The 24,306-nt window shown below is 42.4% G+C and overlaps 1 protein-coding gene across 6 annotated transcripts in view; it reads left to right on the forward strand.

The window, feature by feature from the left end:
• The window catches only part of PHACTR2 (phosphatase and actin regulator 2), a gene marked incomplete at its 3' end in the record, with an annotated part of 267,951 nt that overhangs the window by 64,051 nt on the left and 179,594 nt on the right, over positions 1-24,306 (forward strand). The window contains exon 1 of one of the 6 annotated variants that reach the window (XM_084777046.1): positions 20,768-20,966. The exons of the other annotated variants lie outside the window; for them this stretch is intronic. Coding sequence (XP_084633172.1) covers positions 20,954-20,966 — 13 coding nt within the window. The 5' untranslated portion in view covers positions 20,768-20,953. Of the gene's footprint in view, positions 1-20,767; positions 20,967-24,306 lie in introns of those variants that run through there. 6 annotated transcript variants of the gene reach the window in all.

The raw sequence follows: 24,306 nt of genomic DNA on the forward strand, positions 1-24,306 counted from the left end.
CTTGGATGGAGATGCCTGGTGGCACTCAGAGGAAAGATAGTAGGTCACCAAGGAGAGAGTTGATACCCTATGAGCATATACAGGGGGAGGAGGTCCCCCTCAGACACAGACATAGGGGAGGGGAGTAGGGGGGAAGTGGGAGGAAGGGAGGAATGGGAGGATACATGGGATGGGCTAACAACTGAGATGTAATATGAATAAATTAATTTAAAAAAATAAAAATTAAAATTAAAAAAAAAGATTGTTTAAAATGTTGAGCATTGGCCTAAATACTGTTGGCATTGGCTGTTGGAGAATCCTGGAGTCAGGTTTTTGAATGCCAGTGTAGAACTAGATTCTATGAAGTCCTCTGTGTCTACCAGAGTTACATTGTACGTCACTGGACTTCTAGTCTTTCACCATACACACTGTCATTACCAGCCCAAACCAGACTTCTTGGTACCCTCTGGTAATCCCTTCTATTGTCAGCAATGTCATCTTCCTGTTTCTCAATACAGAAAACTCAGGTGTATCTGTGAAAGCAGTTGTGGGTGTTTGGTCTGCCCTGTGCATGCTCCTAAAGAGAGGGCGGGTTTTTGGGGGTTTTTTTTTGTTTTTGTTTTTTGTTTTTTTAAGTTGACATGAGGGGCCAGTGAGATGGATCAGTGAATTAAGGCACCTGCTGTGCAACCCTGGTGACCTCGGTTCCATAACCATGCAAAGGTAGAAGAGATAAATGACTCCACAAAGTTGTCCCCTGACCTCATATCAGTGCCATTGCACTCATGGCCTCCTCACTAAGAATGTGCTTGTCCTATTCTCACACTAATACTAATCATAATCATCATAACAATAAGAAATGGATTTTATGTTGACTTGACAGAGATGTAATTTACTAAGACAGGATAATGTGGCATATTGAATAATAGTGTGGTTTCGTCTTCCGCTCTTCCCCTGGGCGCCCTGATGCCACTGGATACTAAACAGGAAGGAGGGAGTGGAGTCTGGAACTGTTTGGCTCTGCAGGATTCCAGTCCAGCTTTGGGGTGGGAGGTGTGGAGGTGCTGGGGAGGGGACACACGAGGAAACTTTCTCTGAGGATAAATCAGCGATTCTTAGATGGTAGTCAATAAAATGGTTTATGCGTGCCTCATTGGTGAAACAACACAAGTTCCTCCCTCCCCCCCCCCCTCTCTCTCTCTCTGTCTCTCTCTCTGTCTCTCTCTGTCTCTCTCTGTCTCTCTCTCTGTCTCTCTCTCTGTCTCTCTCTCTCTCTCTCTCTCTCTCTCTCTCTCTCTCTCTCTCTCTGTGACACTTTATATTCCAAGTATTATATGAACCTGGGCAGTAGAGAGGAGTTTCTAGGGTGAAAGCATTTAATTTGCTGTGGCTAAAATGCTGCCAATATTCTATTTGCATTTAGGTGCCAGCATCCTACCTGACCACCTTGGTGATTTCTGTGCTACGTCCTCTGAGGAAGGCATGGAGATAGGGAGGGAGCTTGTCCCACTCCTAGCATCTCAGGATGAGATTTTTAAATATGAAGCTTGAGATTTCCAGGGTTTGAACATGCTCCACCTCGACAGTCCTGTGTCAGTTCCTCTAGAAGCATGGTCAATGTGTCCCACATAACAGTCTCCTACGTCATAAACCCTAAATCTGTAAATATGTTCTTTTATATGTGAAAAGGGATTTAATGGATATGGTTAACTTAAAGGCATTGAGTTCAGGAAATTATCCTTGGTTATTCAGTTGATCTTAATAAAAATATAAGGGTCTTTATAAGATGGAGACATCAAAAGATGAGAAGACCATATGACCTTGGAGACAAAGTTTGGAGTGAAAAGGATACAATCAAAAGAATTACAATAGCCTCTAAGATAAAAAAGACCAAATTAGTGCTTCAAGAAGGATCCCAACACTGTCAAGACCTTGATTTTAGCTTTTAAGACTCATTTCATATTTCTACAAGAATGAACTGGTGGGGGGGCGCATTGAAACAATGGCTCAGTGATTAAGAACGTCAGCTGCTATCCCAGAGAACCTGGGTTCAGTTCTAAGCATGCATACAATGGCTCACAATCATCTGTAATACCAGTTTCAGGAAATCTGAGGCCTCTTATAACCTCCAAGGGCACTAGGCTTGCATGTGGAACACATACATACCCATAGTCAAAAACTACTCATACCCATAAAAAAAAAATCAATATTTTCGAGTGAGTTGTAGGCATAAGGTTATTGTGCAATTCAAATTCTGATTTCTGTACTCCCCATATCTGCTTGCAATCCTTGTTTGGTGAATCTCCTGTCTCAGTGTTATGTAAACACTGATCCCCCTGATACGCCAATAAAGCAACTTACAACCCATCACTGAGCAGGTGAGAGAATAAGTCTGGACTTCTTTCCACCCAGGGCAGGAGGGGAGGAAGTAAAGGATCCAGTCACCTGAGAGGGCCAGGAAACATTTGGAGAGAGGAGCTGGAGCAGGAAAGCTACAAAGTGCAAGTATCTCTGAGACGCACCCTGAGAGGAAGCCAGATTAGCTTAGAGGGTTCAGAATAGAGTAATAACTGTTCAGTTATTGCTCTGTGAAGCTTCCTAAAATAATATAATAGAGTCTCGGTTATTTGTGTGAAGAAAGAAACAGAAACAAACACGGTTTTGTAAAAATAACATCAACAATGCATTGAAGTTACATTAAGCTTGTCACTGTGCAATATTTTGTTACAGCAGCAACAGTAAACTGATATTGATGAAAAGACACTGGCAGAAACAGCCAAAGAGCAGAGCCATGAACTAGGTAGAGAAAGCCAGTAGAAGACCGCTAAGGTTCTCTAAAAACTATGAGCCATCTGGCCCATGTCCTTGCTGGGGTTAGTGCCTGGTGAAACTTTTTATGTTCATCAGTGTCTTTCTGCTCTTGTCTTGCATATTGAATGCAGACACTACCCTCCTTCTCTTCTATGGCACCCAAACCCTATCCTAGGAGCACCTTGGGAGCTTTGTTATGCTGAGATTACCCAGATCGTGAGACCCCCCCAAAAAAGACCACCAGGACTAGATACCGATGCAATATACACAGGGTCCTGTGTTACAGGCTCAGAGCTTCGGATCACAATCCTTCCTGACGCAGCAGGATAGGAGAATGATACCAGAGCTTCAAAGGTAATGGGTTTATAAGTAATTAGAGGTTGGGGTCACAGGAAAGTAAGGAAAAAACATAACTGGGGTGGGTGGTGGTTGGGGGGGAGGGCAGTTGTGAGTCTCTAGAATGTGGACCTTCAGGCAGGTTGGGTCCACGAGGCTGGATTTCCAGGGAAGTTGTTTTATCTCAGAGGATCATTGGGCGCTAATTGTTTCTAATTGTTCCGGGGGAGTTTCTGGAGAGTGCTGGCAAGCAGTGTGTGGTCTTTCCCAGAACACAGGAAGTAGTGGACTCACCTGGAGGACAACTTCTCACACACCACAGCATTAATTGTAGAGTACACATTACATATAATATAATATATGACATTAATTTTGCCCCTAGAACTTCACTAGACCTGAGCAGAGACATTACTTGCCATTTCTCTCCACAAGTCTATTTAGATGCTGGCATTGATGCTCACTGATATTTGTGCCAAGTTGAGTGGCATAAGATGTGAGAACAGTAGCTAAGTTCATCAGTTGAACTCACGGAGACACCCAAGACTGACTTTCATAGAACAATTGGCCCTTTGTGTACTCAGCTCTTGACTCCTAAGGGTCCCTCTGCTAATAAGGAAAGATTCAGGTCACCTCTACTTATTTCTCCAATGAGTGCTCACATAAGGACTTAAAAATCACAAGGGCAATAAATAAATCACTCCGCTGGTGAACCTGAAGGTTGGCTACAAAATCCCACTCTGAACACTTTGACCTCTGAGATGTGGGTGGAACTCAACCTCCCCTGGGCTCTTTAAGGAGATCAGAGAGAAACTGCTGGAAAAAAAATTTTTTAAGTGAAAAGGTATACTTTAGGCATCTTAAGAATTTTCTTGGTGCTGAAATAACCAAAAGTAAGAATGGCTCTGCTTAAACTACAGCGTGTCCTGGACTGTCCATCACTGGCCTGGCCACTCATTGGTTCTAAAAGCAGTCATTCCATGCTCAGTAATTTTCTCGGGGCGATGCAGAAGAATGAGAAGATGACCACTTTTACGGTCCGTGTTAAAGCAGACACAATCAACTCAAGTATAATAAGAAACCACCCCCACTTACGAACATCTCATTAATAAAGAAATTATCTTCTATTTGAATTTAAGTCACTCAGAGCCCAGAGTGCCTCACTGATGAATACCAGACAGATCCTATGCCAAGAACAGTTTTCTTTTCTTTTTTTTTTTTTTTTTTTTTTTGCTTGCAGGATGGTGTTAGTGTAGGAATTGATTACTAAAGAACCAATTTAGTTCCTCGTATCTTTCCATGTAATACGGTGGATTTATACCAACCAGCCCTTATAGAATCACGAGTCTAGATGGGATCTAAGGGGCTGGAAGTGTGTTTCACTGGCTTGAGCTTTTGGGAGCCAAGCAGGCCATGTGGGTGTCTACAGCTTGAGCCAGACAAGGAACAGCGGGGGAATCTCTGAGAGCATATGCCTGTATAAAGCTTTCCCTATGTAGCCAGGTCAAATGACCACCTCAGGGGCCTACATTTGATTAGATTAAAAGTTGGCAACCTTTAATTATTGATTAATAGGCTATTGAAAAATAATAGTCTGACCCTTCTTTTCCACCCTTCCTTTCTTTTTCTTTTTCTTTTTAATTAAGATATGGTGACACCATATTGCCAAAGGTAGTCTCTACCTATCAGACTCAAGTGATCCTTTCTCCTCACTTTCCCCAGTAACTGTGCTGACAAGCACAAGCCAAGGTACTCTGCTCTTGGCCCTTTATTACAGCACACTGGAAGGCATGGGATGGGTGGAATGCTGCCCCAGCCAGGCCCTGGAGGCTGCCAGCCATTTGTCAGTTGGGAGGATCTTGTCAGCCACTTGGTTGATGTGGCAATTGGTTTTGATGGTTAACTTGATTAGATTAATGAACTCGTAAAGCTTTAATGAGGTACACCTTTGTGTGGGTGTGCCTGTCAAAGAGTTTCCTGAAGTCTTACTGAGGAGGGAAGACTTAGGCTGAGTGTGGGTGGCTGGAGTCCCACACTGAATAAAAAGGAAAAAAGTTGGCTGAGCTCTTGTCTCTGCGTTGGGATTCAGAATGCACTCTGATTAGCTGCCTCAGTATACCACCTTCCTTGTCGTGATGGACTAGACTGCACTTAACTGTGAGCCAAAATAAACCCTTTCTCCTCTAAGTTGCTTCCTGTCAAGAAGTGGTCAAAGTGAAGAGAAAAGTAACGAATGCACTTGGGGTGATTCTGCTAACTATAGCTTGCAGAGAGAGAGCTTGCTTAAGCTATGTGTTTCTGGAGCAATTTTCAAGACCGGTTTTCTCCCCTTGTACTCTGGGTTGTAAGAGTAGATTCACCTGCAAGGAGCAGTCACTGCCCTTAAGGCATCAGTCTGCCCTTTGGACTGATCAATAGTACCAAGGTCTCTCTTTTTTTGGGCAATCACCAGCTCACATCAGACAGGTCCTTTCATTTACAGTGTTGTGATGTGGTGGAATTGATGCCAATTCAATAATTTGTTGAGCACTGGCCATAAGAAAATGTATGTAAAGTTTCTGAAAACTGTTTTTTAAAAATCCTTGGAGTGATATGTACATTGATCTGGATAATGGCAGGCGCGCATCGTTGTGCTTTGGTTTATAGATTTATAATTAGACTTCCTTCAGAAACAATCTCAAAATGCTGATGTCTTCTGGACTTTAGAAAGAGACTGGAATCAGTACAATAAAGAAGTCCCACCGTGGTTCCTTTCGCATCAAGACCATTGAATGCTATTGAAGGGCAACACCAAAAATTAGCCTTAAATATTCAAATTGAGGTAGAAACCTACAATTTTAAAGCAAGTTCTCTCACACCGAAATTAGGAATTCAGAATTCTAGGAAGTTCTGTTCATAGCCTGAGTCTTGCTATTTTTGGCTGCTAATGTCCACGGGACACTGTGTGTTTGTGCATGATGTGCACGTACGTGTGTGTGTGGTGTGCAGTCATGTGCGTGAGCACACTGGTGCATAGGCATGCATGTTTGTGTGTGTACGTGCATTTTACAGCTGTGCGTGCGTCAAAGTCAGGAGAGAACTTCGGGTGTTGATCTTTGCCTTCCACCTTGTTTGAGACAAGGTGTCTTGCTCAACACTGCATGTGTCAGGCAACTGGTCCTTGAGGTTCTAGGGTTCTTCACCTCTGATTTCACAATAGGTGCTGTGGAATCATAGGGAATACAGACAATACTACTGTCCCTAGCCTTATGCGGATATTGAGGATTTGAACGTAGATCCTCATACAAGTGCATCAAGAGCGACACCCACTGATTTGCCTTCTTGGCTTCAGATCACAGAGGTATTCTTTGTACATCTTGAGGAAGATCTCTTTACCTCACCAAGCCTGCCTTCCTTCCTTCCTTCCTTCCTTCCTTCCTTCCTTCCATCCTTCCTTCCTCCCTTCCTTTCTTTTTTCTTTTAGTTTCTCTTTTTGAAAAATAAAATAAAATTTATTATTATTTTCATATATTACATCTCAACCACAGTTTCCCTTCCCAGTCCTCCCCCTGAGTCCCCTCATCCCCTTCCCATGTATTCCTTCTCCATTTCTCTTCAGAAAAGGGTTAGGCCTCCTACGGATATCACCCAAGCACGGTAGGTATATCATGTTGCGGTAAGACTAGGCACCTCCCCTTGCATTAAGGCTGGGTGAGGGAGGAAAATAAGACAAAAGAGTCAGAGACAGCCCCCAATCCTACTGTTAAACTGAAGGCTTCATGGCTAGGCTGGTGTTCCAATCCCTCCCCTAGAAGTCTTCCTTGGTTGTAGGGGGCCTGTCCAGGCTCCTCCATAGTCCCCCATTACTAGGAGTCTTAGCTTAGCGTCATCCTTGTAGATTCCTGAGAGATTCCATTTTAGTAGGTTTCTAGCTGGTTGCCGAGGTGACCTCCAATTCCAGTTGACTCTCCCAGTGCTCTTCCTCTATCCTCCCCCACTTGCCTCCATATTACCTATAATAGCTATCCTATTTCCCCTTCCCAGGGAGATTTATGTGTGTCCCCTTGAGCCCTCCTGGTCACTTAGCTTCTCTGGAGCCTTGGTTTCTAAATCTAGACAGTAGGAATGATAGTAGTACCAGAGTTAATTTTGTTCTTGGATTCAAATGTTATAATGAAAATAAGAATTAGGCACAGTGCCTGGTGTCTTAGGGTATTGGGGTGAAGGGACATCATGACCCCAGCAACTGTTATAAAGGAAAACATTTAAATGAGGCTGGCTTACAGGCTCAGAAGTTTAGTCCATTATGATCATGGCAGGAAGTGTGGCAGCCCATAGGAAGATGTGTTCCTGGAGAGGGAGCTGAGAGTTCCACATCTGGATAGGCAGGCAGTGGGAAGAGAAAGGGGGGAGGAGAAGAAGGGGGAGGGGGAGAGGGAGAAGAAGGGAGGGAGAAATAGAGGGAGGGAGGGAAGGAGAGAGGGAGGGAGGCAGAGAGAGAGGAGAGAGAGAGGGAGGGAGGGAGAGAGGGAGAGAGAAGAGAGAGAGAAGAGAGAGGGTGGGAGAGAGAAGAGAGAGGGAGGGAGGGAGGGAGGGAGAGAGAAAGAGAGAGAGAGAGAAAGAGAGAGAGAGAGAGAGAGAGTGGGAGAGAGAGAGGGTGGGAGAGAGAGAGAGAGACTCTGGGCCTGGCTTAACCCTCAAAGCCCACCCCCAGGGACACACTTTCCTCAACAAGGCCACACCTACACCAGCAAACACCCCACCCTTCTGTGGCCTAATTCTTTCAAATAATGTTACTCCCTATGGTCCTATAGGGGTCATTTTCCTTCAAACTACCATACCTGGTAAACAGGCTACGTTTTTTTTTAAGTGAGCTGATCTTATTCTTTCTGGTCTGAGACCCAGGTACAGGGTCAGCTCTGGGCTACAGGCCTGGGAGAAAAGGAAAAAAAAAAACAACAACAACACATTACTGGTGTCTTTTAGTCAGAATCATATGGGAAAAGACCTTCTTGGGATAGATCTAAATAAGGCCAGGCTGATAGTCAAAGTGTCTGATAAGCCAGTTTGCACTGGAATTGCCAGGATGTCTGAGGACATGTTCTGGAGAGCCAGATGGATTTGAACCTCATTGTGAGAAGAGAGTGTCTGCCTTTGTGGAAGGGTACTACTCCAGGGCGCATGTGCGCAGAATGCCTACTTATATATATGATTTCCCTCACAATCTCTCCCTTCCCACTCTCCATGGTGTGTATGTATGTGTATATCCGTGTGTGTGTGTGTGTGTGTGTGTGCGTGTATGTGTGTGTGCATGTGCGTGTGTGTGCATGCATGTGTGTGCATGTGCGTGTGTGTGTGCGTGTGTGTGTGTGTGTGTGTGTGTGTGTGTGTGTGTGTGCATGCATATGTGTGTGTGTGTGTGTGTATGTGTGTGTTTACCTATTAGTTCACTATGCAGAGGCCTGAGGTCAATTGCAAATGTCTTCCTTGATCACTTTGCACTTTTTAAAGACAGGGTCTCTGGTTGAACCTAGAGCTTGCACTCTCAGATCTTCATTTAGGTTGGAGTGGTTGGTCTTCCCACCTCTGTCCTCAGCACTGGGGTTACAGATGAAAGCCCCCACCAGGCTTTTATGTGAGGATCTAAACTCAGCTCCTCACACTTGGACAGCAAGCACTTTACACTGAGCCATCTCCCCCCACCCCCACCCCACCTCCGAATTTAATTATTATGGAGCACACAGATACACCAATTTGATTTAAAAAGCAAATCAAACTTCCTATTTGGGGGAAACCAAACCACCTCTCCAAGACTTCCCATGACTTCACCATCTTCTTGTTTTTCATTCAGGTAGGACAGGGTTGTTTTTATTTTGGTCTGATTCTCTGTTTTCTGGCCACCAATGTATGGACTTAGAGACTCCCTGCTAAGGAGTGGACTCTTGGGTCCCAGGTGGCCCTTTCTCATCTCTCATTCTTTGGTATTGGAAAAGGACTACAGTCCATGGCTTTTACTTTGTGACTCAAGAGGGGTTTTCCTACTCAGGATCTTCTCCTTTGGTATGCACTTGGCCACCTGCCTTCCTCATACAGCAGGAGCAAACTCCACACTGATGTTACGTGCAGGACCAAAAAGGGTGCTAAGCATTCATTTGAAGAATCAACTCAGCTGGTGTGAGAGCGCAGCTCAGTGGGAGGGCACTGACCTACCATGCATATAGGCCCGTGGTTTGAGATGCACACCTTAGGATGTGGGGGAAAGAAAGAAAGGCAGTTTTCTCACCTACTCAGAGATGGATATTAATTCTATGAAAGTTATAAGAGACACTGAAAAGGAGGCAAAGATTAGACAAAGTAATAGAAGCTTGAAAAGCTTGGTAGGTAGGTGCCTTTAGGAGGAGGACACGTCTACACCTGTGATCTCCCTGCTGAGAAAACTTTGTTTTGGGAACTGCAAGAGCAAGGAGGAGCCAGAAGAAGCGGAGTGTGGTGGCAATGCAAATGAACACAGGTGTTATTGGCTACCCCAAGTTAAGCTTGGTGCCAGGATCCTTTTGCACAAGGGTCCTCAGGCCTTTCACTGAATGCAGAGTCTAACCCAAAGCTAATGACAGTCTGTTCTTCCGCTGTCAACAACAGAGACAACGCTATCCTTTGGGGTTCTATCATTCAGAAAAGATATACCAAGGAACACAACGAATACAACTTTAAATAGGCTGTACGCTCAGCTGCAGCGCTTGTCTAGCATGCTGGAGGCCCTGGGTTCTATCCTTTGCAAAAAAAAAAACAAAAACAAAAAAAAAAACTGGGCATGATGGTTTGTGCTTGTCATCTCGGCGCTAGGTAGGTAGAGACGGGAGGATAAGAGGTTTGAAGCCATTTTTAGCAATGTAGAAAATTCAAGACCAGTCTGTAATACATAATACCCTGTCTCAAAAGTAAAGAAAAACAACAAAAAATGTAAATGAGATGTCAGTATAAGTGCATCACGTAGTAAGTATATCCTGTGGTAGCGAGGACACGGAGTGGTGGAAGATTCATGTTCCCTGCCAGCCAGGGAAGGTTGCAGAGAAAAGATGAGAATCATGCCGAGGGAGTGAAGAGAGAAAGGAAGGGGAAAAGGAAGAAACTTTTTTTATTGACTGAGTTGGGAAGTAAGTGTGCCCGAGCATTTGTTGACCAGCCGAAAGATATATAGACTTTATTGATGGTCATGACAGTGCATCTAAAATGGATGGATGGATGGATGGATGGATGGATGGATGGATGGATGGATGAGCAAGCAGAGTCAGGGCAAACAGCACCTTGATAGAATGAATTCATGCTACAGATGGTCGGTAAGACGGGCACTGTAATAATTTATCACAGAAACCATCATGCTCTCTCAATATACAGGTGGATATCTAAATTAAAAAGGTACGTTGTCTAATATGTATCATACAGCATAAAAATAAAGCACGTTGAAAGCACACATCAGGATGAGAGAGACAACATTTCAAAAATAAAAGTGTGGCGCATTAACAAGACATATTTTCTATTGGTAACAATTCATTTCTGAATGAGAGCAGTAAGTAAATTAATGTTTTAAAATCTTGATTTAATGACTCACAGAACAGCAAGTGCGTGAATAGGTTCATAATGAGTTGACTTTGGTATCTGGTTTTTCTTCTTTTAACAAATGACAGAGAAGCAAGATGCCTCACTGAAGAGGTGCACCGTTGGCTGAGCCCACGGCATCCCATAGACCTTCATGAAAAACACATGGTATAAACTCAGCTAATGAGTGGCTTTTCCTCTCTTCTCTTAAAAGCCAATCAATGTAAGTTTTATTTTCTTTTTAGGATTTTAGTAAATGAATTTAAAATCCATTAAAATTCTTCATTTTAAAACTTTTCCAACTAGATCACAAAATATTTATCCTATTTTGTGTCAATTTAAGTCTGGTAGATGAACAAGGTAGATATGCCAAAGAAATCTATAGGCTAAATGTTGCTGTTGCTTGATGGTTTATTGTTTGTTTGCTCGTTTGTTTATATCACTTTTGGCTAGGGAAGGACATAGAGCCTCACACATGTGAGGTAAGCATTCCACCACCAAGCTACATCCTCAGCCTGGTTTCCTATCTTTACATAAAAACAAATGTTAACAGATGTTCTTCTATCATCTTTCTTCACAGCACTGAGTCATTTTGTTCTGCTCTTTGCTACACATTTCCACTCATGATAGAGAAGATTTTAGTCTTCATTATTTTGCTTATTTCTGTGTGTTGGGGGTAGGTGGCACAAACACCATGGCATGAATGTGGAGGTCAGAGGACAATGTTGCAAAGTCAGTTTTCTCTCTGTCACTTCTCCCTGGCTTTCAGGGAGCAACCTCAGCTCATCTGGCTTGCTGGACAAAGGCCTTTAGCCACTGAACCATCTCTCTGGTCCTTAGAGACAACTGTTTAAAGCCACCAAGTTATTACTATTCTTTCAGTAGATTCTGTCAATTTTCTTTCTTTCTTTTTTTTTTTAGTATTTTTTTATTTTATATGAGTGTTCTATTTGCACGTACAGCTTTATGCCAGAAGAGTCATTAGATCACATTATAGATGGTTGTGAGCCATTATGTGGTTTCTGGAATGGAACTCAGGACCTCTGGAAGAGCAGGCAGTGCTCTTAACTACTGAGCCATCTCTCCAGCTCTGATTCTGTGAATTTTCAAGAGGATATAGAACCATAAACTGCTCTAACTACCATCAGGTCCAAATCTAACATTATCCAGAAGTTATTTGCACTTGAAACTTTAAACTCCCTCATTTTGTTATATTTACTATTTGATGTGGTTGTATACACACACACACACACACACACACACACACACACACACACACACACACACAAACATACACACACACACTCACATGACTATGCATGCAGTGACCTCAGCTGCTGGTCCTCAGGACTCATCAACCTTGTTTTGTTTTACTCATTTTTGTTCATTATGAAATGATCATCTTACACTCAATGCATAGCAATACATTTTCTTAGCTTCTTACTGTGCTTTTTAAAAAATACAGTACCTTTTCTTTGGGCCTTCTGTTCATTTTAGTAAGGTACTGTACATCCTATAGCCATTTTTAGTCTTTGTATCAGTAGTTAAGTAGTATGTCAATGATGAATGACAATATGGTTAAGTGGATAATGTAAAGGATTCTTTCAGCATCTTTTCTTCAGGCATCTATAATAGTTCAGAAGTCTATGTTGGCCTAAATTTCATGCCTCCATCTTGTTTCCTATTTACTCATTTTCATACTTTAATAGATGCCATTTCTCTCTTGATAGACACCTTTATTAGCTTATTCTGTAATATGGAAATTGTAACCAACAGTGAAATTATGTATTCACTTGTACCTTTTAATATTAGCAGGGATGAGATACAGCTACATAAGGACACTGTTTCAATCGAGGACACACGCATCCCACAGTGGTCCTGCAAGATTGTAAGGGAGCTGAAATTTTTCCATTATCTCATTTCTATTGTCTAGCCACATTATCGCCATTGTAATGTCCTAGCACAGTGTAGTGCTCCTGTGTATGATGCTGCTGCTGTAATTGGAACCATTATGCTGTCCACCATGTAAAAGTATAATCTCGACAATTACGTTCAATATGTAATACTTGATGATGATAAGTGACTATGTGACTGCTTTATGCATTCACCCCACCATAAATTATTGATATTTTTGTGCACATGCCTTTTTACATTTGGAAACAAATTCACAGCAAAGAGAATGCCCTGCTGCTCTGGAAGCATCCTCTTGTAGCTACAGCTTCACATGACTTTGGACCGAACCAGACTGCACCCCATGCTTGACCTCCACATCTCAGAGTGTTTAAGCTCATTTAGACAAGGACAAGATTTCCCAATTTCCCATTTCAGACCAGGTCCCATCAGTAAATGACATTTGCCTGTGCTTTATAATTCTGCTACTTTCTTCATTTTTGCTTCACGTCCTTGGTTTTTTTGTTTTGTTTTGTTTTGTTTACTCTATTCTCTTGTCTTTTAATTGTTTTATGGTACTGAAGGTACCTCCATCTTGTCCCTCTGTCCCTCCATCTAGTCAGGATCTCAAATGACATTTTGAGGTGCCTCTTCTATTTCAAGGAGACAACATCAGCAGATCCAGCATGCTGGACCAGCATGGAGCTTACCAATAGTCAATGTGAGACCTTAGCATTTCATGTGGCCTTATAAAGGCATAGATCTTGGAAACAGGGCATCACCATGTTTTCAACCTTATCTTGAGTCAGTCAAGCATTCTGCTCAGGAAGGGCCTGGCTCCGTCTTCTTTCTTGCTTGACGCTCTTTAAAACCCATCACTACCATGGAGCTCAGCATTGGCCTCCAGCTTGCCTGCTACAGAACATTAAGCACAACTGGGCTCCAGAAACACCCTGCCCACTACTTAGAGCTTTGGGCTCTTTTCTAACCCAGGAAAATAGGTATCTAGCTCCTTGAGCTACTTGCAAATTGCTTGTGTAATATTTTTCACATCATTACTGTGTATCTGGAGCACTCGGATGATACCCAATGTAGAGTTTCCAAATCACTTTGACTAAAAAGTCTATACTTGCCAGATGACAGTGACTGACAGGGAAAAAAAGTCCCTAAGACTCAGACATGAGGCAATCTGAGAACAATGCAAAGGCGCAGGGCTTAGTTTAACACTTTTAAAATTTGATGTATGTGTGTGCTCATGCATGGAGGTGCATATGTGTGTGTGTGCATGTGTATGAGTATGTGTGTATGTGTATGTACATGTATTCACATGTGTGCAGAGGCCAGAAGTCAGTTGCTTGCACCATTACTCAAATGTCAATCATCTTGGTTTGTTGTTTTTGTTTTTGTTTAGAGGAAGGTCTTCCTATCTGCCTATGTGCACATCCTCAGCACCGGGACTACAGCATATGCCAACGTTCCCAGAGTTCTGGGAGTGAAACATCGGTTCTCATGCTTTCACAGCAAGCACCTTACCAGCTGCGCCATACCACCAGCCCTTAAACAAATCCTGCGTCTAGAGAGATAGCTCTGTTGCCTAGCATGCACAAGCCCCAGCATCTCATGGTGCTGAAGGCCTTTAATCCTGATAGTCAGGAAGTGGAGACAGGAGAATCTCGAGTTCAGAGTCATCCCCAGCTGCATGTAGAGTTCAATTCCATCCTAGGCCTCATGAAACACTGTTTTTTTTAAAAAGATAGAAAATAGGAGGAATATTAGTTTTGAAGAAGAGGAAGTCAGCAGGAGTGGATGGGGACAGGAGAGGGCAGCAGGGGCAAATGAAATCAACATACATTGCATACGTGTATGAAACTGTCAAAGAATTAAAAAACTGAGATTGTTAAAAAGACGTTTGGGGGGACTTGGAGATGCGCCATTGATAAAAGGAAAGAAATGAGTGTTAGCAATAGATTCGGGAATCCCCAAACACACCCTTCAACTGCATGAAAATCTCCAAAAATAACCCAGGACACAGGTGCCACAGCTGCACTGTCTAAAATCCAAATATTAAAGCCCCAGGCAAATGCCTCGTGCTTAAGCTCAGACCTTCCTGGAAAGATTGTGACAAAACTTTCTTGTGTGTATTTTTGAGTGATTTGTTTGTCTGTTAATAGGTCAGGGATTTGGGTTAGTCCTTAGGAGTGTTGTAAACCCAAGCACTTGGCTTATTAAAATTATGTCTTATAGCTGTTTTTGTAAAGTCAGTGGCCAAGATGCCTTCAGAACAGCTTCTCAGCAGAATCTGTTTCTAAAGGATCTGGAACGATCTTTCTCGTGGGAAGTCGATTATTCCAGCACATTTTAAAAATATATATCTTAGGAAAAATCAGAATGTGAAAAGGTCAAGTAGCCGAATAGGCTGCGCTGCACGTTCAGGAGCTGTGGGGGCAGGAGCGGTTTTGTGGGGGAGGGGCCAAGCAACATAATAACTTGAGCAATTTATCCTCTTTAATTTTCCATGGGGTGGGAGAGTCTGGCTTTGTGGAGGATTCCGGTTCACCCACCGAGAGTCAAAGCATGGTATTTTTAACCTGAGATTCTAGAATGGCCCTACCCCTTGGATATGTGTCTCCGGCTTTGGTTGTCCACAGCATCCATGTGCACTGCTGCGGATGTCCCAGAACTCCAAAATGCAGAGCATTACTGTCCCCAGTTTCTCCCTATTGTTCCCCAAGCAGGGAGACCATCTATTAGGAAGCTGAAGAAATGACACAAAGGGGCTGTGATACAGTTTAAGGGAAAAGCATTTGTCACGTATGTGGGTTCAAGGCTAGAATCGGCAGATGAGCTGTGATTAATGAAATCTGCATAACTTTATAGGAAACAAGATGAGTCCATGCATGCACACGGAGGCCAGAAGAGGAGCTTTGCGCATCCACCTCTGTCACTCTCTATCTCCTGTTCTTTTGAAGCAGGCTCTCCCCTTTGACTCTGAGGCTCAAGTTTCCTCAGCTAGGCAGGAAAGCTGGAAAGCAGCAAGACACCCCCCCCACACACACACACCCCAGCGCACAATGGCAGTTGTTCTGTCGATGCTGGGGTTACAGGAGGGCACTGGGAACCAGACTCCAGTCCTCCTGGTTGCTCACCCAGCTGTCTTCACCACTGAGCCTTCTCTCCAGCCTCTCTAAAAAGTTTTGTAAAGAACCATGTAAGAAAGATATTCACATTAATATTGCAGCAGGCCCCATATTGTCATTATCTTGCACTGAGGACGCTTGGAGTCATAAACATTTCCAGTTTGTTTCTTGTCACTATAAAATTTAAATTTGGACTACGTGCATTTGTATACGTGCATTTGTCAGTTGGACATAAACCGAAGTCACTTGGGAAGAGGGAGCCTCCACTGAAGAGCTGCCTGTCAGATTGGTCTGTGGGCATATCTGCAGAGTTTTTTCTTGGTAGAGTAATGATTGGTGGAACACGTCCCATCCCTCGGCGGGCAGTGCCAGGCCTGGGCAGTGATCTTTAGATTATATGAGGGAAAGCTGGAAAGCCACGAAGCAGCGTTCCCGTGCTTTGTTCTTGCCCTTGGGTTTCTGTCTTGAGTTTTTGCTCTGGCTTCCCTCGATGATGGAGCAGGGGTAGGAGTTGGATGGAATTAACCCTTTCTTCCCCCAAGTTGTTTTTGGTCAGTGTTTGATCACAATAACAGAAAGCAAACTAGGAGGAATGGTTACAGTGTGCTGTAGAGTGTGTATGGAGTTATAACATATGGCTACTGTTGGATTAATTCATGATCAATCAGGGTAATTAGTTTCTCACATCAGAAAATTGGTGGAGGTGAGAGCATTCATATTCTTTTCTGTTAGCTATCTATGGAGCTATCTGCTATCTATCTATCTACTGGACACTGTAGTCATCTTCTGTGTCCTAGCACGCTGGGGTTTATCCTTCTGATGCCCAACGTGGTCTCTTCTCTCTTTCCTGCCTCTTTCTGGTATCCGCTAACCACTGTTCAGTTGTCTTTATCTGTGGTTCCATAAGTGGGTGAGATCACACAACATTTGTCTCTTGTTCCTGCCTGTTTCGCATACCAGCTCCTGGATTTGTCCATTTTGCCCTGAATGACAAGATTTCATAATTTGCTTTTATTGGACAACCAATACCTATATATTTACTGCCTTGCACTGATGCTCCTTCAGGTTGCTCTCACAGCTTAGATACTATAAATATGCTGCAGTAAACATGGGCTTGCAGCTGTCTCTTCAATATATTGATTTCATTGTCTTTATGTACACAAGCACTAGTGCGGTTGTTTAGATCTTGTGGTGGTTCTATTTTTAGTTATTTTTTTTTTCTCCTCAAAGGTTTTTCCCCCCTCTACATTGTTTTCCATCCCTGTGGTAATTTACATTTCCACCAAAAGTGTTTAAGGGGCCCAATTTTTCTCTTTATTCCTTTGCCAACATGTTTGGGTTTTTGGTAACAGTGATTCTAACTAGAGTGAGGTGATGTCTCACGGTTTTGACACGGATTTCTCTGATGGTTGGCAATGCTGGTCATTCTGCTCCCACGTGTGTTGGCCATGTGTATGTCTTGTTTTCCAAAATATCTGTCTTTTGCCTCACTTCAAAAAAATCAGACCATTTGGGAGATATTTTGCTCTTCAGCTTTTTGGGGTCCTTGTGTATTTTAGAGGTTAACCCCTCCTCAGATGTATAGCTTGCAAATGTGTCCTCCCTTTCTGTATGTTGTCAAACATCTTATAAACAACCTTCTCCACAAACAGTCCTTATACAAGAGAGGAAAACCAGATGGTGGGGGGTTGTAACCCTCTTTCTGAAGGTGGGTAGCATGGAGGGTGCTGTGTGTGGTGCAGGTGCTCCAAATTACCTCCAGCCTCAGCAAGCTATTTGAAGCAAGCTGGGGACTGTACATATGGGAGGGTTAATGAAGGAACTAAACTCCTATTTAGAAGTACAATGGAGAGTTTTTAGGCGGATCAGTGCAGTTTCTATACCACACAGAGTCTCCGGGATGGTTTAAAGCTCCCAGCAAGCATTTTATACCCACACATTTCCCAGCTAAAGCAGAGTAGATGCGCTTCTGAATTAAATCAGCGGAAGAAGGAATTCTCCCTGTGGCTTGAGGACAGTGGGCCACTGATTGTACCTTTTTCTTGTTACACAGTCTTTTTTTTCCTGTTACACGGTCTTTTCGGTGCTGGGCAAGGGCAGAGAAAAGGTCATTGGGGTAGCAGTGAGTGGTACAGTGAGATGAGATCCTGGGTCCTGCTTGCAGCTTATATACACATCCTAGTTCATAATAGACAGTCACTAATAGCCACATTATTTCTAGAAGTCTCCCTGAGCTGTGTGTTGCATCATCTGGAATGGTTTGGGAGATTAGTGGTGGTGGTGGGTGAGTTTCTTAATGCATTGAAGAAATCTTGTGACCAAATGGGTTAAAGGAATGGTTTTGCCACTTGTTTCGTTTATTTATTTTTAACTATTATTAGTGCTTTTAAATCAGTAAACAAAATATTAAACTATATAAGCTTTTGAAACACGGCATTATGTGATTTATCTACACGATATTGTATGCTTAACTCAAGCTAAGTCAATTTCCTATCCCTAAAGAAAATGATCACCTACCATTTTGAGTGTGCCCACCCCTACTCTCTGAAAGCTTGGGTGTCAAATGTGTTTCTGAGTTTGGACTTTTATTTGTTTATAAAGACAATGCAGAAGCATATAATATACAAAAGTGGATTGTCTTCAGTATAGTCTGAACAGATTCATACAAACAGTAACATTAAAATTGCTGTAGGAAAAAAACATGCTTGTTCACTCTGAATGAAATAAAAATATTAAATAGTATTCAAATTGGGTTGGGACAGCAAATGCATTTTAGCTTAACTGAAACAGAGACAATGCTTTCCACATTTTGAAACTGCACACAGGGACTTGCTGACCTTACATAAATCACACCCAGGAGTATTTATTGGGCTGTTGAAGGAACCTGATCTGTATTTTAAAGTATGTTTCAAATAACTAACAAAGTAAGTATTCAGAACACACAACCCATTTGTTATTTGGAGGTGAGGTACGGTGAGAAAAATGAGACTTAAAGTGTTGAGCCATGAACAAAGAGTATAAGAATCTGTGTTGGGCAATAAGGACTCTCCATAGGTGATGCCTCCAGATACATCGCAGACTTAAGGATGTGCTTTCTCATTTTCTTATTTCTCTGTCAGTTCCTCTCTCTCTCTCTCTCTCTCTCTCTCTCTCTCTCTCTCTCTCTCTTCTCAAAAATAGTTAGTTTGCCCTAGATTTTGTGCTGATGACACTCAGTCTGGGTGGCTGTCATGTCTTAATCAGGGCAAGTTGGTGAGGTGTGTACGCCACAGTGATTTTAGTTTTATGGGAGTTAAGCTTTAATATATAAACTTATTTATTTACATATATATTATATATATGGTATATGTAATATGAAAAACTTTTATTTTAATTCATGGAGTGCTATGCCTTTGAGGTCATGTGACAGAATTAAAATAATAGGGATAAAAGATCACTGGTAGACCAGTGGCTGCTACAGGGAAACAGGATCCTGGGTCCTGAGTGCAGCTTGTCAGTAATGCCTTGATTCATATAACCACTCAGTGGTCGTTTTGTTATTTCTAGAAGTTTCTCTGTGCTGCCCATACGTCTGCTTGCATCCTCTGTAAGGGCTTGGGAGATTATCAGGTAAGGGCAGTGGAAAGCAAAGGCAGAATTGCTGAGAAATGTAGCTTATCTTCGAAGGACCTTTTTTAGAGTTAACAGTGATATACGTAAGCACATTATTTGGCTTGTCCTGTGAAAAAACCTGAGATCTGGAAGGATGTCTGAACCTACAGTGGAAACACGAGTTATTTAACTCAGTTGCAGTGGAGGACTAAAGCATTTGTAAGCGGTTTGTCATTATGAGGGCCAGTGAAATAAATGCTCAACAAGCAACTCCCTTTTATGATTCAACAACCATTGGGGAGGATAAGACCACAGTTTGTTTGTTTGTTTGTTTTCTTGCTGTGCACCTGAAGGTGACCTCTGCTTCCCAAGCACTAGGGTTAAAGGTATACATCGCTATGCGTGGTTTTTGCAATGACCTGGGGATGAAGAACTCATGGCTGTGTGGAATGCTAAGCCAGCACTCTACCACTGAGCTCCTGGACTTTCCCTTCCTTTTCCTTTCTACCTTTCAGAAGCCCACAGAGCCTCGTTGTAGTGCGTGTTTATTGGACTATAGGTCAAATGAGGTCATTGTAAATCTTTTCTCTACACCTGACAAAACGCAGAAAGCATAGTTGTTTGGGCTCCAGGGCCTTAGATGAGCACAGGCACATGGCTGGTTATGCGGTGATTTCTTTAGCACTGTGCAGAGCCCTGTGTTCTCATATCATAAGCAGCTTTGAGTGTCTTTGAGGATCATATTTACACCATCAAGTTATAGAAAGTAAGTGAGATGGCTTTTCGAGTTTCATCCCTCTTTCGACCCTTTATTTCCCTGGGTTATATGGCTGCAGAGAATGTGACACAGTAGAATCTACCCACCCTGACCTCTTTTGGCTTCCTATCATTAGTCTCCTATCATTACTGACGTCAATGAACTTGTTTTACGTTTTGCTGTGAGGACAGGTGGGTAAAAATTCTAAGCAGGAATATGGAAATTAACTGTGATAAAAACACCATCAAAATCGAACAGCAATGTGTTTAAATATTTTATCTGCCTCTCCCTGCCCCCCCCACAACAAAAACATTTTATACTCTAAAATGGAAAAGTTACCACTGTTTCTGTGATGTTAGTGATAAAGGGTCGAAGCTCATTTACCCTAACCTCCAAGAAAGCATCTTTTAGTGTAGTATTTTTGGAGATTTCCTTGTTACCACCTTTCAATTATCTGTGCCTCTTCCTGTTCCTGTTGGCTCTGGCATCTTTTGGAAAGCAGTGTGCTTTCGCATAGCATGTGCACTTTTTTCTCCCCTAAACGTGCAGCACATTCAACATTGCAAGCATTTCCTTTCTTTCGTTCGTTCTTTCTTTCTTTTCCTCCTCTGCTTAGAACAGAGGTGGAAACCCCGGGGGACTCAAGTACCCACTTGATAGGTTCACTCTCTCTTAATCAGCCTGTAATGGAGCTAATGGCTGTTTGTCATCCTTGGAGATATAAATTTCCTGGCGGTGGCTCCTGCAGACAGTGCGTGAAGTGTGCTCTGTGTGCCAGTAAGGGCTGATAAACAGCATAAGGGCAGGGTGCTCCGTTAGCCAGAAGAGCCAGGGCTTCCGGGGCTGCCAGCTGCAGGACTCACCTCGTCACTTCTGAGACATGGACAAAGCCGGTAGGTCAAACGAGCCTGAATTCTTCCTAGCTGCTGGCTTTCTCTGCAGTCCACATCCTCTGCAGGAGGCGTCCTTCCCTATTTGTCGCTAGCATTCTGGACTTCACTGTTCCAGACTGGGAGGCATGCAGAACGTTAACCCCGATGATGCATTGGCCACAAGGAGAGCAGTGTTGGCTTTGAAGTTTAGGAATTGGGGTCACAGATTAACATGCCACGGGTCACCTTTTTGAATGCTATTTTATTTAGGCTATAGGAAATGTGGTGTTTGATCTTTTGTGCTCAGCACAGTGGATGCAAAAATGCACATAGTTAATGACAAAACTATTTCTAGGGCATAGCAGAAGGTAAATGGAGCTAATAATAATAAAGAGCTGGATAAATTTTCAGAACTATTTACAGTATACACTGTGTAATAACGTAAGAATTACTTGGTCTGGTGCTTCTATCCTATTAGAATGCAATGTCAAAAATGTTGCTGTGTGCTCTGATATTTTAATGTGAGATTTCAGACATTAGTTATAAGTCTGTCATATATCTTTTAAAACAATATTTGTTTATACTGTCATTATGTGACACCTGTATAAACATACCTGAGGAAGTATTTTAGTTGATTAATTTTAATTAATTAATTAACTTTAATTAATTAATTGATTAATTAAAATCTTTACTTCTCAGGAAGAAGTTTTTGTTCTTCTTTCTTTGCTGTGGTGAACTTTGAGAAACTATATGCTGTGGCACTGTTCCTATTTTTCTGAACCCCCCGCTCTACTTTTGCTCTGGATTAGCTCCCATCTGAAACGCAGTAGGTCAGTCCCTTGGCTGTCAGGAACTGGACAGTGATGTCTGCAGTGCCTGGAACCCTGGGAGCTCTCCAGAGGGGATCGGTTGTTTATGACACATCCTGCACGCCAAGACCACCCCTGCCCCCCCTGCCCCCCACCCAGCGGTAAAGCAAGTTTTTTAGGCAATTGATCCATTTCAGCCATCTGTGTAGGTAGCTTAGGCAGGCAGAGATTTTGAAGGCACCATATTCTGTGTTCTTTAATAGTGTAGTTTGTCAAGCACAAAACATTCTTTGCCATCATACTGACTTGGACATTTAAGAGGACATTTAAATAAATTAGAGCAAGTATAATATTAGGAATGAAAACCCTAGGGAAGTGGAATAAATAAAACAAGTGTAAGAGGGAGAGGGGGAGAGCGGGAGAGGGAGAGAGAAAGTAAGGACAGTAAGGAGGTGCAGGCTGGATTCATGCATATACCTATATCCCCACTTTGGTTATGACACTGTGCTATAGAGCTTGGCATGAAATCTCCTAGCTATGCTATTCTATAGCAAGGGTCAATCTGAAGATCAACCAGAAGCTTCTCTGATTACAGTAGAAAAGTAAGCATTGAATAGATAAATAGATAAATAAATATACTTAATTTAGCCTCTTTTAAAACTTCAGCCACCCACAATTAATTATACTGACATCCTGGCAGAATTATCACTTTAATTCAGTAACTGCTTTTCTTAACTGACTCATATACTTATTTAAAGGCCATTTAAGAAAAGACAAGAAACAGCATGCTGGAGCAGCCTTCTTGGAGGCTTCACAATTGTTAAGGGTGATTGTTTCTTTTTTAGCTAACTACAGCTTTGGGAGAATAAGTATTTGTACCATTTGTAGATGTGTTTGTTTGTGAACGTAAAATGTCACTAACAAAATACCTATGCCCTTGACAAGTTTCAAGCACAGTACTGGACACTGGAGAGTCACTTTTAAGTAGGTATTTCTATATTATTTCCAGCTTTAGGTACAATCCTGAATATAGGCATACACGCCTTTCAACAGGATGACAGGCATTCAATGATATTCTTTGAAAAGTTCATAAATATTATTTTCTGATAGTGCTATACAGTTGGCCATCAGTGATCACTATGCAGAGTCACGTTTTGGATGAGGTAAGAGCCAGTCATGCAGAGGGAAAATGTAAACATTGATTACCCACTATATTCACTATAGAATGATCTTTAAGATGTATTGGTAAGTGGCCATAACACAAACCCAAAATAACCCCTCAAAAGTGAGTTATCTTTAACATGATGCCAAGTGGCCCAGTTCACTTGAAGCATCGAAGCTTCTCTGGTTTCATCTAAATAAAATGATGAATATTTGCATCAACCTCTAGTCAGAAGTGGACTTTGGTGGTAGCTATCTGTGTCTTGCAGCTTGAAGCTAAACTCCATCATAACAGCTGTATCATCAGTTTCTTCCTGAGAGAGCCACGCCCCCTTCCAGCAAGTCCCTTTTCTCCATCAGGGCTTGCATGATCCTTGGGCCGAAACAACAACAGGGCCTGCACAAGCTAAATGCCTTCGATTTATTCCGATCAATCAGAGCACCACATCAGGGACGTTTTTGTGTGGTTTCTGTTGTTAAACAAGGAAAAGAGCCATCACCAGGGACTCCAGTCTTTGGGGGTGAGACATGATCTTCTTAGAGAACTTTGCCTTTGAGATCCAGTCTCCTCTGCAGAGCAGAGTTGACATTCCCACCGTCTCAGGGAAGGAGACACCCCTGCCCCATTATTGTTGGCTTAGGTCTTCCTTTAAAAGCTTTTCCTGGAATAACAATAAAATATTTATCAAACTATGTATGTGGACTATGTCAAGACAATCTCAGCAACCCACAGTCCTTTAAAAAAAATTCTGACTGCTATTTCTTCTTAGAAGTCAGAGGACACCTCAGAGAGGTGGCCCTTTATCCTTCTAACTCATGGCCACACCCATGGTCCAGGTCACTGTGCCTTTGGGTCCCTCTGCCACTTCTCACCTTATGCTCCTCAAGAGTTTCTCATGAATAAGGCTTGAAAAGAGTCTGAGGAATTGATGATGGGTAGTGAATGGTGATTACCCAAAACAACACCTGGAAATCTTACTTTATATAACCTACAGGACAGAGTTTTGTCAACTGTTCTTTCCCATTTATTGAAATCATTTTCCTTGCTTGAAATCAGTATCTTTCATTCACATTGTATGGGTCTTAAGAGGTGCTATGGTTTAGAGAGGCAACAGCTGCCGAGAGCCCTGGCCTTTTGTCCCAATGGTTCAAAAACTTTTGACCCTTGATGTACAATCACTTAATCACATTTGCTATCTGGGATTTCCATGCTAAAAAACTGAGAGGGGGTAGTCTGAGGTAGACTGAGGGAGGCTTACAATGGAACCACCAAGAACACTCAGGCATCATATGCACATGATAAATGATTCTGTCGCCTCAGTGACAATGAACAAGTGATAGACACTTCATATGCTTCTATTTCCCATCTCTAAGTGGATATAGTCACTCTA

This window comes from Acomys minous (assembly GCF_964271855.1).
Source record: "Acomys minous genome assembly, chromosome: 3".
NCBI classification, from domain to species: domain Eukaryota; kingdom Metazoa; phylum Chordata; class Mammalia; order Rodentia; family Muridae; genus Acomys; species Acomys minous.